The 17,882-nt window shown below is 40.7% G+C and overlaps 1 protein-coding gene across 3 annotated transcripts in view; it reads right to left on the bottom strand.

Annotated features, from left to right (window-relative positions):
• Positions 1–17,882, bottom strand: part of nfatc1 (nuclear factor of activated T cells 1) — a 226,922-nt gene that overhangs the window by 189,055 nt on the left and 19,985 nt on the right. For all 3 annotated transcript variants that reach the window (XM_067981949.1, XM_067981948.1, XM_067981950.1), the window contains exons 2-3: positions 16,251–17,385; positions 13,307–13,466 (exon numbers count right to left, since the gene is read on the bottom strand). In XM_067981949.1, coding sequence (XP_067838050.1) covers positions 13,307–13,466; positions 16,251–17,385 — 1,295 coding nt within the window. The remainder of the gene's footprint in view (positions 1–13,306; positions 13,467–16,250; positions 17,386–17,882) is intronic.

Genomic DNA, 17,882 nt, shown 5'->3' with positions numbered 1-17,882 from the left:
ATGGTGAAAAGCAACAATGACATGTTAACAGAAACAAGTGCAGCAGCAAAATATGTTAGAGTAGTCTGGCTTGTACATGCACGTTTGTTTTCTCAGTACATTTGTGGTTTACGAGCCTTGTGATTAAAATAAACCAGATGCTTAAACAATCCTTTAAATTATTAATTGTTTTGAAAGACAACTAATGGGAGTAAAAGCTATTTATTTTATAAATATCAAACAAATCGCAGTAGAAAAGAGGTTATAAAATGGAACAAACAAAAAATATTATGCGCATTGCTGCAGGATAAATTACTTAATTACGAAGACCAAGTTAAAAGTTAAATCAAGTATAGCAAGTTTTATGCCTATTAGTCACATTCATTAGTGAGGCCTAAAAGCATCCACTATTAAATAGTTCCCATCAGTTACTGGGAATGAGAGGTTAGTTATGAAGAAAGGCTTGAAAAATTGGGAGAGGGGGTTAAGGGCGGAACCTAATAAAAATGTTCAAAATTCTGAAAGGTTCTGAAGAGTACATAATGGAACAAAGGAATATAAGGAACAGGAGTGGGCCTTTCAACCCCTTGAACCCACTCTGCCATTCAATCCACAAAAATCTATCAATCTCAGTCTGGCAATCCAGTTGTCATAGCATCCACAGTCTTTAGTGTGGGTGGGTGGGTGGGTGGGTGCTGGAAAGAGCTCCAGATTTCTACTACCTTTTATATGAAAAAGTGCTTCCTGATTTCGCCGTTGAATGGCCTAGCTCTAATTTTAAGATTATAACCCCTGTTCTTTATTGCCCCACCCAGAGGAAATAGTTTCTCCGTATCTATCTTATCAAATCATTTTAACATTTTTAACACCTCAACCTTTTATACTCAAGGAAATACAAGCCAACTTTATGCAACCTGCCCTCATAATTTAATCCTCTAAGGCCTAGTGTCATTCTAGTGAATCTGCGCTGCACCTCCCCTAAGGCCAATTTATCCTTGTTGAAATGCGGTGCCCAAAATTGAATGCAGTACTCCAAATGAGGTCTGACCAAGGCTCTACACAACTGAAGCATAACTTCCTCCCCTTTGTGTGTGAACCCCCTCAAGATAAATGTCAACATTCCATTACCCTTTTTATTGCTTTTTCACCTGTCTACTAGCTTTTAATGATTTCTGTACTTGGACACCCAAATCCCTTTGCTCCTCTACAGTTCCTAGTTTCTTGCCATTTGGAAAATACCTAGATTTATTTTTCTTGGGTCCAAACTGGATGACCTCATATTTGCCCACATTGAATTTTATTTGTCATAGTTTTGCCCACTATCTTAATCTGTCCCTTTGCGACTTCCTGCTCCCTCCTGCACTACTTCTGTTCTGCCTAACTTAAGTGTCATCTACAGACTTGGATATACAACTCTCTATTCCTTCATCCAAGTCATTAATATGATGAAAAGTTGAGGCCCCAGAACAGATCCCCGGGGAACACCACTTGTCACATCCCACCAATCAGAGAACAAGCCCTTTATCCCCACTCCCTGTCTCCTACTTCCCAACCAATTTCCAACCCAAGTCAAAGTGCTACCCTTAATTCCACACACTCTAATTTTTGCTAATAATCTTGTGTAACCTTATCAAATGCTTTCTGGAAGTCCATATAGATAACATCCATAGACACTCCCTTACCTACCCTACTGGTAATGTCCTCAAAAAATTCAACTAGATTACTCAGACATGACTTGCCCTTAAATATGAGCTCTCTGATCAGCTCATATTTGTTCAAGAGTTTAGTCACTCTATCCCTAATGACAGGTTCTAGTAGCTTCCCCACAACTGATGTTAAACTGACAAGACTGTAGTTACCCATGTTTCTCTCTCCCACCCTCCTTAAATAACGGACTGACATTAGCAAATTTCAGGTCCACCTGCACAATCCACGAATCAAGAGAGCTTTGAAAGATTATAACTGAATTTCCTCACCTACTTCTTTTAATACCCTGGGGTGGAAACCATCAGGCTCTGGAGATTTATCTATCTTAAGTCCCATTATTTTCTCCATTACCATTTTTTAAAAATTACATTGAATCCAATAAGTTTCTTCCCATTGATTTATTTTTAGTTTCCTTTCTATATTTTATCCTCTTCCTTTACTGTGGAAACAGATACAAAGTACTCATTTAATAAATCTGCCATTACCTTGTTTCTATTACAGAATCACTTGCATATGTCTTACATGGGCCCACATCTCCCTTAGCCACTCTCTTACTCTTAATATACTCTTAAAAACTTTTACTATTAGCCTTTTTATAATAGCCAAGTTTTGTTTTGTATTCCCTTTTTGCAGCTCTTATTATTTTCTTTGTGACCCTTTGTTCCTTTCTATATTTCTTCCTGTCTGCTAGATTACCACTTTTCTTAGCATTTGTGTAAGTCACTTCCTTTAGCTTTACACTGCATCTTACTTCTTAAGTTGACCATGGTTGCTTGACTGTACAAGTGGAACTTTTGCTCTTTAGGGGTATGTATTAGCCTTGTATTGTACCAAATTCTTTTTAACACCTCCCACTGTTTTTCTGTAAATTTACCCGTTAACAGCTCAGCCCAATTTAACATGTTCAGTTTTCGTCTCATTCCTTCGAAGTCAGCCTTACTTATGTTTAAACTTTGGTGTGTGTGTGATCTTTCTCCTTCTCAAACTTAATGTCAAATTCTATTAGGCATGGTCACTGTTTGCAAGATACTCCCTTACTGTCAGATCAATTAATTCTGGCTCGTTACTCATTATTATATCTAGTATGGAAGATTGCTTTAAAAATCAGAAACAAGGGGGCATGGATTAAGGATTATTACTGAAAGATCGAAGGGAAAAGTTAGAGGCATTTTTGCACCAGGAACATGGAGTGCTTTACCACAAGTGGCCAATGAGACAAAGAGTATGATATAATTTAAAATGGAATGCATACCACCACCATAAGCACGATGGGCTGAATGGCCTCTTTCTGTGCTGTACTTCCTACGGTTTGTATATAATTTTGTCTCTAATATTGTTGGATTATAATTTTAAGATTGCACAGTAATATTTCACTCAATTTATTAAGCTTAAGGCACAACTAAAGAACAACAAGAATTTCTGGACAAACATCAAATAATAAGTGTGTGTGGCAGGGAAGGTAGAAAGGAATGAGAGGTAGAGAAAATGTGTGTGTGTGTGTGTGTGTGTGTGTGAGTGTGAGAGAGAGAGAGAGAGAGAGAGAAAGTCAAACAGTTAAAAAGAAAAAAAAATAACAGATGCACAATGATGGAGAAAGATAGCAAGGGTGAGAGAGAAATGGACAGCAAAGCAGAGTGATAGGGGACAAGATGCAGACAGATAGGGAAAGGGAAAAAAGATGAGCAAACACGCAGAGAAAGACAGACATGTAGATAAAGAGAAAGCCACAATGAGACACACATCACTGTGGGCTGTGTCTGGTTCAAATTGATTTGAACGTCCAGAAACTTTCTTCTGAACAAAAGATCATAATTAGTAATAAGGATGACTATCAGTTCAAATAACAATAAAATATTGCTATGGTAAAACACAGAAATGTACAGTTCCATTTAGCTGCAGACAAAATTGCTACTGCAATCTCCACCAATGACTTCTATCCAGTTCTAATAAAAATGTATGGTCAAGAATCAAAACCTGAAATTACATCCATTTTTTTAACCAATTGACAAGTTCTGTAATAATCTCTGAAATGGACTTGCTCTGTTCAATTCACCCCACCTTTAAACAAACTGATCCGATCATTCTCCAGAGTTTTTCCAATAATTTTATTGGCAGCCTGAAGTTATATTGCTACTTGTAGGAAAAAAAAACTTATATAAGTTATGATTCTTATTACTTCAATCTTTAAAAGAGAGGATTTTTAACTCTTACCATTTCATGTGAAAAATGTACTCTTTTTGAACCTAATTTGATATTTTTTGTATGGGACTGTGTTCATCGCTTGTGTGTAAACATTCATGTTAACATAGCTAGTGCAGTTTTTGTATCAAGCCATAAACTGCATAATTTGTTTGCAGAGTGCTTTTTAAAAAAAAAATTAACCGCTCCACAATTTCTGAAAAATTGCATGAGCATCTAGGAAGTTAAACCTCAAGTAACAGCCGACAGGATGTCAAGCTTAGGAGAGGTGCATCTTATCTCAAAACATTTGCTTACAGCAATAAACTGCAAAATGCTGACAAGAAATATATCACCATTACCAATAATTCAAGCGCTGAAAGTGACTTGGATCATCTGCCTCCCTAACACGACGGTGTTTCCTGCTGTTGAACAGGCTACGGCTTCCACTTTTAGTGCCATGTGCAGTGATGTGGTTCCCAGCAGCTGCACACTGACACTTTTTATTTTGGTAAACCACATTTTTAAAGCTCACAAGAAAATGTTTGTTCTGTCTGTCAAAGAGGCAGAATAGCTTTTTTTCTTCTGGCACTCTGCAGACCACAGTTTAACAACTGTCAAAAACCAAGTAAACTCCTGACAGTTAAAAAGGTGAACTCCTCTATAAATAAGACTTACGCAGATGATTGTAAAAGCTTTAATTCATCACAACTTTTAAACTCAAGTTTTTCCATATGTAGCAACAAAGAAAAAAAAGTTTTTATGTCCCAAACCATTTTCTCTGCAGATAGTCAGTACAAATGTAAAGGAAAAAGAATGCCCATGAATCTGCATGGCTCTTGCATGACTGTAGGTCTGTTTGGCAACATTAAATACTGCACTGCACAATGAATAGGTGCACTGTGCTGAGTCTAAATCATTGACAGGGACAAATTGTGAGCTATTAGTCAGAAAAGAAATTCATATTACATGACTTTTTTTTTTAAAAAGACCTTATCCAAACTTGGGACTCAATTTTCCCGGGAAATTGCGGGTGCGTTGCGGACGGGGGGGCTCCGAAAATCGGGGAAATCCCGTTCGGTTTTGGAACTAGGCTCCAACCCGCAGACTTCCGGGTTCCCCACGGATATGTCTGGGTGCGTGTGTGCCTCCCGAATGTGAAAGTCCCAATTAAAGCCAGCGGGATGATACTTGACACAGTTGTTTAGATAGTTTAGTTGAACTACTTAATTTTCTCCACATTGAGGCAGGGGTGCGATTTTGAAGCATCCTCAGCATGTTTCCCGTGCTGTGGGAAACACTCCATGTTCAACAGAAATGTTTCAGCCTGCAGCCAGTGGGAGAATCAAGTGGCTTATTTGGCAGATGGGGAGGAAAGGTCACTTATTGTAGCAGGGCACTCAGTTCTTTCAGACAAAGTTTTGGCTGCGAGATCTTTGTGCTTTCACTGAAAATTCTTACTTTCCACTCAAAATTCTTCTGTTCACATATATTTAATTACTTTGTGGACCCCCTCAAATTAACACAGTCAGGATGGGGGGTGCCCTGGCTGCATTCACCACTACATCTGATAAAGAGCAACATCACCAGCCTTGTCAGGCACGGCATCCACCTCTGCCACTTGGAGCTCCACAACACAGTGCTGTGCCACAGCCACCTGCACGAGAGCACAGTGGGCAACAACAGAGAGGGGTGACGATTGCGAAGGCCCCATCCACATCTGCCACCCACATGGAGGAGGAGGAGGAGGAGGAGCCCATGGGCAGAGTAGTGTCTCATCTGGCTGCTCGTGAGGCCAGGGAGTCACTGATATGTGAACGGTTCTCCTAACATCAGAAAGTGTGGACAGTCCAGTCCTCACACCACCTGGAAAGAGCAGCACCCGCACCAGGCCGCCCACCACTCCCTGCACAAAACAGTCCTGCAACTACACATACACCCACTGTAAAGTCACCCAATGAGTGGCATCAAGTGTCGCCGTTCATGATGAACTTCATGAAAGGACCTTATCACAAAAGCCAGTCAAGAATGGGCAAGACGTGGCAGCAGTGGTGACAATCATAAAATTTAATGTCACTTTAACAAAAACTAAAGAAAAATGAAAAACACGACAGTCTGTCACACACCCTTGTGCATATCCTTTGTGCTCACAAAACCTTCGCCTTTCTCTTACGACTACTTCTACGTGGTGCATCCCCTGTGGCTGCAGCAGAGGTAGTGGCAGGTTTCTCGTATTCATGCCCGGACTGCTTAGATGCTTTGGGCCTACACGCTCTGGGTTCTGGACCCCGTGAGGGCCCCTCCAAAGACTGCTCCACCTGCACCTGTATCTATGCCACCATTCCACTCATGCCGGAGTTGGACTCCTCCATCCTCTGTGCTATTGTGGATAGTGCACGTGGCACCTGTTAAAACATAGAAACATAGAAAATAGGAGCAACAGTAGGCCATTCGGCCCTTCGGGCCTGCTCCGCCATTCAAAATGATCATGGCTGATTGTCTAACTCAGTACCCTGTTCCCGCTTTTGCCCTATCCCTTGATCCCTTTAGCATTAAGAAATATATCTATCTCCTTCTTGAATACATCTAATGACTTGGCCTCCACTGCCTTCTGTGGTAGAGAATTCCACAGGTTCACCTCTGAGTGAAGAAATTTCTCCTTATCTAGGTTCTAAATGGCATACCCCGTATCCTGAGACTGTGACCCCTGGTTCTGGACTCCCCAGCCATCAGGAACATCCTCCATGCATCTGGTCTGTCTAGTCCTGTTAGAATTTTATATGTTTCGATGAGATCACCTCTCATTCTTCTAAACTCGAGTGAATATAGGCCTAGTCGACCCAATCTCTCCTCATACGTCAGTCCTGCCATCCCAGGAATCAGTCTGGTAAACCTTTGTTGCACTCCCTCCGTGGCAAGGACATCCTTCCTCAGATAAGGAAACCAAAACTGCACACAATACTCCAGATGTGGTCTCACCAAGGCCCTATATAACTGCAGTAAGACATCCCTGCTCCTGTACTCAAATCCTCTAGCAATGAAGGTCAACGTACCATTCGCCTTCCTAACTGCTTGCTGCACCTGAATGCTCGCTTTCAGCGACTGGTGTACAAGGACACCCAGGTCTCGTTGCAACTCCCCTTTTCCCAACCTATCACCATTCAGATAATAATCTGCCTTTCTGTTTTTACAACCAAAGTGGATAACCTCACATTTATACCAGTAGCTCGCAAATGTGCTGCTGTCCCTCAATCATTCTCTTTTTAAAAGGATGGCCCCCAGGGTTCCGCATCTGCGTCCAGCTGAGCAGAGCTTGGAGTTGAGTGTTCCCACCGACGCAGACTCTCCGCAGCTGTCCCTGCCACCAGTGTCTGCTCGTGACCACGTGTGTTTTCTCACCAGGTGCCAATCCAACTAACTGAGGACTAGGACCCACCGAGGTGTGAGTCTCTGCGCTGGTGGATGGCTCGCTAAGATGTGATGGTGCAACCTCAGAGGCCGGCAGGTCCTCTGAGGAATCGCCCTCTGCCATCACTGCGGTCGCTGAAGGCCCTGTAAGAGAACAGAAGGCAATAGTAAGCATCATCACAGATGTGTCATGTTGCGATGAGTACACTGAGGTGCTGAAGATGGCAAGGCATGTTAACATCAATTCATATTGTGTGTGATGAATGTTAAAGTTATGTCACCCAACATTTGTGCGTTGCCAGTTTCGGCGTCCCTAATGGACAGGCACTCGAGGGTTCGGCTGAGCTCCAGCGCTTCCTGCCCCGTGTCTGTAAGGATGACGATTTGTTGCGGCCCCTCTCCGGTCCTCGCCCTCTCCCGTGCATTTTGTGCTCTCTTCTCCTAGAAGGGGAGAAAGTACAGATACGTGAGTGAGTGATGGTGAAGTGGCCAACCGATGAATGCATTGGTTTGTGTGAGGCTGACCATGAAAGAGATGCATCAGTGGGTGAATATGAGACAGAGCTATGACATTGGATGAGGACTGGGTTGAGTGGTAGTGGTGGGGTAACTAATGGGGAGGTGAGGAAGTGCTGAGGAAGTGCAGTTAAGATTAGGATGAGCCTTAAGTTGGTGTGAGGAGTGATGTAATAGAGTAGTGTTGGCAGTGCAGAATGAGTTGGGGGGAGGGGGCGGTGATGTGGAACACGGAATGTAGGAAAATCAGTAAGTGTACTCACTTTGGCTGACTTAGTTAGGTCAATGAAGCGCTTCCTGCACTGGATCTAGGTACGGGAGATGTTGCTGCTGCTGGTGACCTCCTCTGCCACCTCGAGCCATGCCTTCTTGGTGGCAAAGACAGGCCACTTCCTCCCGTCCGCCGGGTAAAACAGATCCCTCCTCCTCCTCACCCCATCCAGTAGCACCTGGAGTGAGGCATAGTTGAATCTTGGAGCAGCCTTGCCCCTGTTCTGCTCCATTGTGTTGTGTGGGTGTTTGCTCCAGGAGCAGCCATTGGAGGACTGCCCTCTTTAAATAGAGTTCTTCCATCTGACAGCCTGTGATGCAGGTGCGAAGTCCACCTGCTGCGCAGCTTTCGGACAGCAAACCCAGAAGCCAGGTTAAGTGGCACCAATTGAATCGCGATCGTATGGGGAACGGACATTTTTTATTGAGCGGGTTACCCACGCGCCCATTCACCCCCCGCCACTGCCATCCTGCCTCCTCTCTGATATTGGGGCCTTGATGTTAAGTAAGCCTGCTAAAAGGTGTGCTGAGTTAGCTGATCTGAGCTAAAGGTGGGTAAATCACAACTGATCTCAGTGTCATTAAGCTGGGACATTTGGGGAAAAGATTCGGCCAGGTTTCCTGCTCCCGATCACGACACGGTGACTCTGTTGGAAATTGTCTTTGTGTGGATATTGGGCATGGGAACACAACTGCACTCAGCAGTGATGTCCTAATGGTAGGATAATCTTCTAGCACTCACTGCTCAGGCTTACATATATAAAATGGTCACTTGCACGTTCCCCTCCAAGTCACACGCCTTCCCGACTTGGAAATATATCGCCGTTCCTTCATCGTCGCTGGGTCAAAATCCTGGATCTCCCTTCCTAACAGCACTGTGGGAGAACCTTCACCACACGGACTGCAGCGGTTCAAGAAGGCGGCTCACCACCACCTTCTCAAGGGCAATTAGGGATGGGCAATAAATGCTGGCCTCGCCAGCGACGCCCACATCCCATGAACGAATAAAAAAAAACTTGGGTGGGGTACTGGAGAACTGCTGGTGCTTGTGGAGCTTTATTCCATTATGAATTACGTCCTTCAAATAGAGAAGGGAAAGAAACTAATATTTTAATACCGGTCTTGGACTACCAGATTAATTTATTTAGTAGCACTGCTGAAATTACAATGAAACAGCTATAAACTCACAATTTCACTGGAAATAGAAGCAAGGGAAATAAATAAAAATGAGTATAACAGAAGGTAAGGGCCTTCAAATTATGCTGTGAGAGAATAGGTATGAACACACAGGGGTTTTAACTATCGGGTGGCTGACCGGCCGATCGCCCGATAGTGCTGGCGGGATGCCTGGTCCATTTCGAGGACCAGGCCTCATTAACATAAATGTAATGGGCTGCCTTTTGATTTGAATGGAAAAGAAAATAAGACGGAGTCTATAACAGGAGGTCAATCCGCAACCCCAGTTTTACGCCCAAGCGGCAAGTTGAAAATCTACCCCAAATCTCAGCCTTGGACTGCCTCATTACTGGTGTTTGTAGTCTAAAAATCCATTGTTAATAGTCTTTTAACTGAAATTTGAGACAGTAATGAAATTCAGCATAAATCTGGAGGTACATTTCCCCCTGTGGGCAAAATTAAAGAAAAATGATTTCACCAAGATATTATAAAGCAATTACAATTTAGTGTGGAAATATTTCTTTAGCTTCACATGCAAAGGAAAATGCACCCTCTTATTTCCTCTAACTCAGCATTCTGGTTCAACAACTATTCTTATTTTTTTTAAAAATTAGCCAATAATAAACATGCTTTATGAACTTGTGGCTACAACATTTTGGCTGCAACAGATTCCACCCCTTGACTGCCTTTAACTGTATGTTTATAGTAACTGTACCTACCAACTTCCCTCTATACTCTATGAAGGATCATAAAGGTATGAAGCAATTGTATCCAGAAAAACTTCATTGGACAATTGTTGTACAATAGATGGTCCAATCTAATATGTTCTTAGCAAGTCAGCATCAGAGAAATAATGAAGATTGGCATTTATAAATACTAAACATTGATTTAAGACTAATTAAACAGACCCTATATTAAAATATATCTTTCATTTGCATATACTTCGTACATTAGTATACGCATCACAATGAACATTTTACTTCCTTTCATCACCAAGCATCTTCTTCATGTAGTAAATTAAACAGCACATTTGTCAAAAAATTCAAAGTCATTTTTGATCCAAAATACAAATCAATATTGTGGAATTATAGAATCATAGAATGGTTACGGCACAGAAGGAGTCCATTCGGCCCATCGAGCCCGTGCTGGCTCTTGTAAGAGCAATCTATTAATACCATTCCCCCGTTCTTTCCCCATAGCCCTGAAAAAATTTTTCCTGCAAATAATTATCCAATTCCTTTTTGAAAGCTACGACTGAATCTACTTCCACCACCCTTTCAGGCAGCGCATTCCAGATCATAATCACTCACTGCGTAAAAAAGTTTTTCCTCATGTCGCCTTTGGTTCTTTTGCCAATCAATTTAATTCTGTGTCCTCTGGTTCTTGACCCTTCTGCCAACGGGATCAGTTTCCTCTTTATTTACTTTATCTAAACCCTTCATGATTTTGAACACTTTTATCAAATCTCCTCTTAACTGTTAATTGTATCCATATGATTTATATCAATTAGTGTTAATTGTATTCAGGTGGTGTGTATCAATTGGGGACTCTCTTGTATCCATTTATAAGAGAGCTGATCTGGTGAGTGGTGTTGGGTGTAATGTGGAGCTCTGTGAATAAAGGCTTGGAAGCAACTGAAGACTAGGCTCTGGTATTCTATCCTTCACCACCAGGCTATCCAATTTGTAACATTAACCTTTTCTGCTCTAAGGAGAATACCCCAGCTTCTCCAGTCTATCCACGTAACTGAAGTCCCTCATCTCTGGAACCGTTCTAGTAAATCTTTTCTGCGCCCTCTCTAAGGCCTTCACATCCTTTCTAAAGTGCGGTACCCAGAATTGGACACAATACTCCAGTTGTGGCCGAAGCAGTGTTTTATAAAGGTTCAGCATAACTTCCTTGCTTTTATACTCTATGCCTCTATTTATAAAGGATCCCGTATGCTTTTTTAACCGCTTTCTCAACCTGTCCTACCACCTTCGAAGATTTGTGCACATATACCCCCAGGTCTCCCTGTTCCTGCATCCCATTTAGAATTGTACCATTTAATTTATATTGCCTCGCCTCATTCATCCTGCCAAAATGTATCACTTCGCACTTCTCTGCATTAAATTTCATCAGCCACGTGTCTACCTATTCCACCAGCCAGTCTATGTCCTCTTGAAGTCTATCACTATCCTCCTCACTGTTTACTACCCTTCCAAGTTTTGTGTCATCTACAAATTTTGAAATTGTGCCCTGTACACCCAAGTCCAAGTCATTAATATATATCAAGAAAAGCAGTGGTCCTAGTACCGACCCCTGGTGAACACCACTGAATACCTTCCTCCAGTCCGAAAAACAACCGTTCACCACTACTCTGTTTCCTGTCATTTAGCCAATTTTGTATCCATGGTGCCACTGCCCCTTTTATTCCATGGGCTTCAATTTTGAAGACAAGTCTATTGCGTGGCACTTTATCGAACGCACTGCCTTCATCAACCCTCTCTGTTACCTCATCAAAAAACTCAATCAAGTTAGTTAAACATGATTTGCCTTTAACACATCCTTGCTGGCTTTCCTTTATTAATCCACACTTGTCCAAGCGACTATTAATTTTGTCCCGGACTGGTTGAATGTTTCTTATTAAATATAACTTTCATTAGCCTTAATAACTGCAGCACAGGATACTACAGCTATTAAATGCATTTTTAAAAAAAAACAAGTATTTCCCTTTAGATGCTAGTGCAAAACCACAACAGCAGGAAAAATTCTCTGTAATACATTGTAATTTGTTTATTTATATATGTAGCACTTTGGCTGAAATGTTTCTAATTTAACAAGACAAATTACATATCACCTGACCATATTGAATGTGCACTTATGAGTAGATGAAAATATATAATTAACTAATTCAGAGACCAAAGTGAAAAGTTGCAAAATGAGCTGAAAGCTTCAGGACTGTGGGTGGAACAAACCACAGCAAGAGATACACCAACACATTTCTACCAACATGTTAAGTCACTAACAAACACATGCTACTTTTTATATTACAAACTGCAATATGAAATGGACGAATAAACGTTGCTGCAATGCCTGCCAGTCATGACACCATCTGGAAGAGTTGTCTTATGTTAGTAATGATTTACAGTGGCTGCATTATAAAATGCCCCCTTGTTCTAGATTCCCTCACCAGAGGAAATAGCTTCTCTGTATGTACCCTATCGAATGCTTTTATCATTTTAAACACCTCAATTAAATCACGTCTCAACCTTCTAAACTCAAGGGAATGCAAGCCAAATTTATGCAACTTGTCCTCATAACTTAAACCTATAAGCCCCTGTATCATTCTGGTGAAACTGTGCTGTACCACCTCCAAGGCCAATATATCCTTCCTGAGGTGCAGTGCCCAAAACTGAACACAGCACTTCAGATGGGGTCTGACCAAGGCACCATGTAGTTAAGTGTGAAAGGAAGAGTAAATAATTGAACATTTAGCTTTTAATCCTTGGTTAATTTACTTAGCACCTTCTTTCCCCTCTGGACTTAATTCCCACTCTCACCAAATTCCCGTTTTTCAAGTCCGCACTCCGGTCCCAGTGCACTCTGCTGTGCTCTGTGCTCGAGGTCTGTGCTCTCACAGGAATTTACCCTGGAAATGTGCCGTCCTTACCCGGTCTGGCCTATACATGACTCCAATCCCACACCAATGCGGTTGACTGTTCACTGCTCTCCAAAGTGGCCTAGCAAGCCACTCAGTTGCATCAAAGCATGAACAGCGATTCAAGAAGATGGCCCACCACCACCTTCCTCAGGGCAACTAGGGATAGGCAATCAATGATAGCCTTGCAAGCAACACCCACATCCCGAGAAAGAATTGAAAACAAAATGTAGGTTGCAATTGCACCGCTGCTAAAAATGGAATTGATGCTGCACCCCGTCTTGCAAAACAGAATCTGTGAGCTCTAACACCATTGCATCTGTACTACATATTCTCTTTACTTAAAACTAAGAAAAATTACTTTGCAACATAATAGAGTGGAAATTATTCAAAATGTGAAAGAAGAAAGTTGTACTTGTATAGCATTCAAACCTGCACAATAGGGTGTCCCCCACCAGATGCCTTTACAGCTCCACGACTGCCCTCTGTCTCATAATGTGCTCGGTGATGTGATTTAGGTTGCACCTCAATCTCGAGCTCATATGGTCCTGAATGGGATGGCAGTTGCCAGTCAAGGGCAGGCAAAGAAGGGCTAAGGGGAAGGAAATATATTAAATTTAGTGATATTACAAATCTGCTTTAAACACGCCAAAATAACTTAATCTATAAAGCTTGCACATGTCAAAATACCCTTAAATAGTTCACATACAAATGACAATAAATATATCATGAATATAAGTTGACCAACACTTGTGCAATATATGGCCAGAGGTTCTTCGAACTTCATTGGAAATAATCATTTGTTTTACTCACTTGAGAAACAAGGTACTAGACACACATCAAACTACACCAAATTTGGTCAGCATCTGATTTCTTTAAAACTTTCAGCAATTAGTACCATATTAAAAGAAATACAATAATATTTATTAAATATAACAGTTATAGCCATTATTAAAAAAATCTTCCCATTAAAATGGAGCATTTAAAGGGTTATCTTTCAATCATGTTGGTATGTTTACTATAGTACTACTTTGTGTTACTAGGTAAAGGTGAGGCCCCATCTCTACTATGTACTTCATTTCCTGTAGCCTAGATTATAATTGCTCTACATATTGATATTGTGCTTGCTCTTAATGATCCCCTGGCTCTGTATCTGAATGTACATAAAGCGACCTAATTCTTCAAAACACTGCAATGCCAAAACTACTTGAAGACATGCAACATGTGAATCAGTTACCGGACGACTGAGCAACTTCTACATTATATATAGAATATTAATAAAATAGGCAGTGATATAAACAAACATAATGCAAATATGAGAAGCTCCATCATTCACATTTCCTCTCTTGATTCATTACATGACTCACACAGGTTCATTTTCTGCATTTTATTGGTTGGAAAGAGAAAGAAATTAGATATTTACTATTTTTTTTAAATATCAGCCACCTTTAAAGTAGGTTGTAGTTCTCATTAAATGAATGCTTTGTTTTGTGTGATTTGTAATCAAGACAAGTTTCTTTCTCATGTTAAATTAAGACGAATAAAATTCTTTCAAATCCAACACAATCTACTGGTTAAAAAATCCAGTTCAAAACTTTGATATAAAAACATGACTAAGATATTTTGGTTTCAGATTTTTATCATTTTTAAGCCAATAAGTTCTTAGATTTTAAAATTATTCCTGATAAGTTTTTAATGATTTTCCTTCTAAAACTGACAGATTTGTCAACCCACATAATTTTTGTCAGTCTTGCAAAATGTGGTTCTGTAAACCTCTTTCAACTACATTTGGAGATTTTGTTTCCTTTTCAATATGTCATCAACATGTATTAAAATATTTTTGTAGCCTAAGTAAACTAAATGAGAAAAATGTGTTCAAAAATAAACCTCTATAATCAATGAGAAAATATGTATACAAAAGTATTTGTCATCTTGAACTTTCACCCAGAAAGGGCATAATTAATTTTTCCTCATTTATCTGGATTTCATTTTTTAAAAAATGAAAATTGAAAATTTCCCAGGATATTTAATTTCATAGAACACTAAGAATCTTAAAAATAATAAATATTTGTACCATAAAATGCAAGATAGGCCCATCAATGTAGCTTTGAAAAGTTCTGGTAGGAATCAAGGTAACTTGAGAACTGGCAATTTTACTATTTACTACACATAGTTGGGAGGTAGAAATATTTATCCTTTAATTTTTAGTGATCTTTTAGTCAAATTTCCTTCATTTTTAATGAACTTTTGTATTCTCAAACAAATGTGTGCGCTGATTTGGAGGGTGAAGAGGAATCTTTTAACATAAATAGATATCAGGATTGAGGGGATGAATTTCCACGGTGAATCTCCTGATTGTCTGGTGTAACTTCGTCAGAAGAACCTTCAGAAACCCTGGAAAAATGTCGTAAACGGTCTTTCCACCATTTTTCCCAGGGTTTCCCCTCTTCCCTTGAAGTTATGGCAGACAAGCAGAAATACATCCCCTAAATATCTATGAGAGAACCAGCACCAAATAGATACACTCTAGAATCTTCAAGGAAACAGGAGGGGAAATAGTTTATGATAGTTATGCTAATTGTGTCAGTAAATGAGTTATCATCTCTGATTGCCTGATTATTTTCTTGGATTATTTTCTGACAAGGAAGCCTGTAATTTTTCTTTAAATTGAGTAGGTCAATTGAAAATGTCAAAACTGAGATTATTGTTAGGCAAGGGTATTAAGGGTTATGGAACCAAGATGGGTAGAGGAGTTAAGATACAGATCAGCCATGATCTAACTGAATGGCGGAACAGGCTCGAGGGGCTGAATGACCTACTCCTGCTCCTACATCTTTCTGGCTCCCTAGCATCATCCTGCTCATTACTGGTTCAGTGATATCATTCATCTTATGAATTGTTCCGAAATTAAGAATATATCGAACAAGAAAAGGCCATCCAGCCTATCAAGCCCACTCCTTAACATGAATGATATCAATGAACCGGTACTGAGCATGATGGTGCTGAGAAGTGAGAAGACAAATGCAGGATTAATTCCCTCACAAAGAAAAGTTGCTCAATATTTTTCTTTGTAATTAAGAGGAACTATAGGCTTGCTTCTCAGAAAATAACCAGGAAATCAGAGACCTCTAGCTCATTTACTGCCAAAATTATTTACAAAACAAGTAGTTCAATATTTCAAAGGAATCCCCAACGAAAGGTTAAAGACAGGACGTAGTGAAGTTATTATGTTCTACACTAATGACGGACAGAATCATTTTTAGCCAGGTATCATCACTCTATGAAAGTCTACCACATTTCAACGCCATGGCTGTAAAGCTATTTACATGTTTAACACTGGTAGGCAGTGAAAATCATAAATTTCTATCTTTCATACCTGGCAAAGGATGATGACGATGACGCAGATTTTGGTTTAGCCCATGGGTATGGATGCTGAGGTACTGATAAATACTGTTCACAGAAGGTTTCTTTTTTGACATGAAGGCGAGACCCAGAAAATTCTTCTTGCAATGGATCTCCAGATGGTGAATAGGCTCTTTGATCATCATTACCTGGCTCAGGCTTGAGAGACATGGAAGGGGTTTGGTCTTGTATAGTTCTTCTTGGGGATTTGACAGGAATACTGTCATTGATATCCATACAAGTGTCAGTGGTGAGTGCTGTAATGGCAGCAAGAATAGCAGAATTGTACTGGTTTCCACTCCCCAACCATGTTTCCTCTGTCACGCTTATTCGAGGAGAGGCCTGCGGTGATGGGGTTCGAGAATGATGCGGTGAATAGGATGGTTGTCGGTAGTACCCACCATTGAATGAATGCCTTCTTTTGCCACATGGAGACTGTGGCCTCGATGAAGGTCTTGAGGTTGGTCGTGGGCTCAGCCAGTTCTCCTCGGTGATGCTTGTTCGAGGTGAAGTCCCTGGGGAATGCCTCGGAGAATTCCATAGGGTGCACGCAGCTTGCCCACGAGGGAATCCTTCCTCATGGGCAGTGCCTTTGGGGGAGACACATGGTGACTGCCAAGGAGAGGTCAGTGGAGAGGTATCATAAGGATATGAATAACTTGATTCCGATGCTTCTGAATGGCAACTTCGAGAAGAAAGACTACTTGCTGGGCTTAAGCATGAGGGATCTCTGTAGGCATCTGCATTTGGTAGAGACAGGGTAACTACTGAATTTGAGCGCTTACAACTAGAACCATTTTCAACTCCATCTATCTCAGTTTCACCAGCAAACTGATTATGGCCAATGTGTATTCCAGGATAAGAGGTAATTTCTATCCTTGGACTTTCAAGGGTGGGAGCACCATTTGGTCTTACATTAGGAGTCAAGTAGTAGCTTGAAGCTCCAGTGTCAATGTTCACCCCATATCCCATCATTTGATTTGTTGATGATAGGACAGAAGCCACTGGACTTGAAGACTGCAGGCCATGGCAGGATATTGGTATGGAAGGATTTACCACACCTGTTGATGGAGTGACTGTAACATGTGGTGAAACAAAATTGTAGGCTTCTGTGGGAAAAAAAAAGATAAAAATTGCATCAAGTATTTTCATTTGAAAGAAACTTTCATGAATATAAGATATTTATATTTATATATGTATAACATGGTCACTAATAAATCCAATAAGGAATTCTGGAGAAACTTCTTTACCCAGAGAGTGGTTAGAATGTGGAACTCGCTACCACATGGAGTAGTTGAGGCGAATAGCATAGATGAATTTAAGGGGAAGCTAGATAAGTACATGAGGGAGAAAGGAATAGAAGAATATGCTGATAGGGTTAGATGAAGTAGGGTGGGAGGAGGCTCGTGTGGAGCATAAATACTGGCATAGACCAGTTGGGCCGAATGGCCTGTAGCTGTGCTGTAAATTCTACGTAAAACTGGGATTCAGATTTACTTTGACTGTGTATCGCACCAAAATCAAAACTCAGCTGCTTTTCACACAACCAACTTAAATTTCACTAGTTAGTGAATATTTTCTTTAATCGAGGTAGGAACCATGCTTG

The sequence above is a fragment of the Heptranchias perlo genome, chromosome 3 (genome assembly GCF_035084215.1).
Source record: "Heptranchias perlo isolate sHepPer1 chromosome 3, sHepPer1.hap1, whole genome shotgun sequence".
Lineage (NCBI taxonomy): Eukaryota > Metazoa > Chordata > Chondrichthyes > Hexanchiformes > Hexanchidae > Heptranchias > Heptranchias perlo.
Note: the sequence above shows the minus strand (reverse complement) of the source record. Positions and strands in the feature narration are given on the sequence as shown.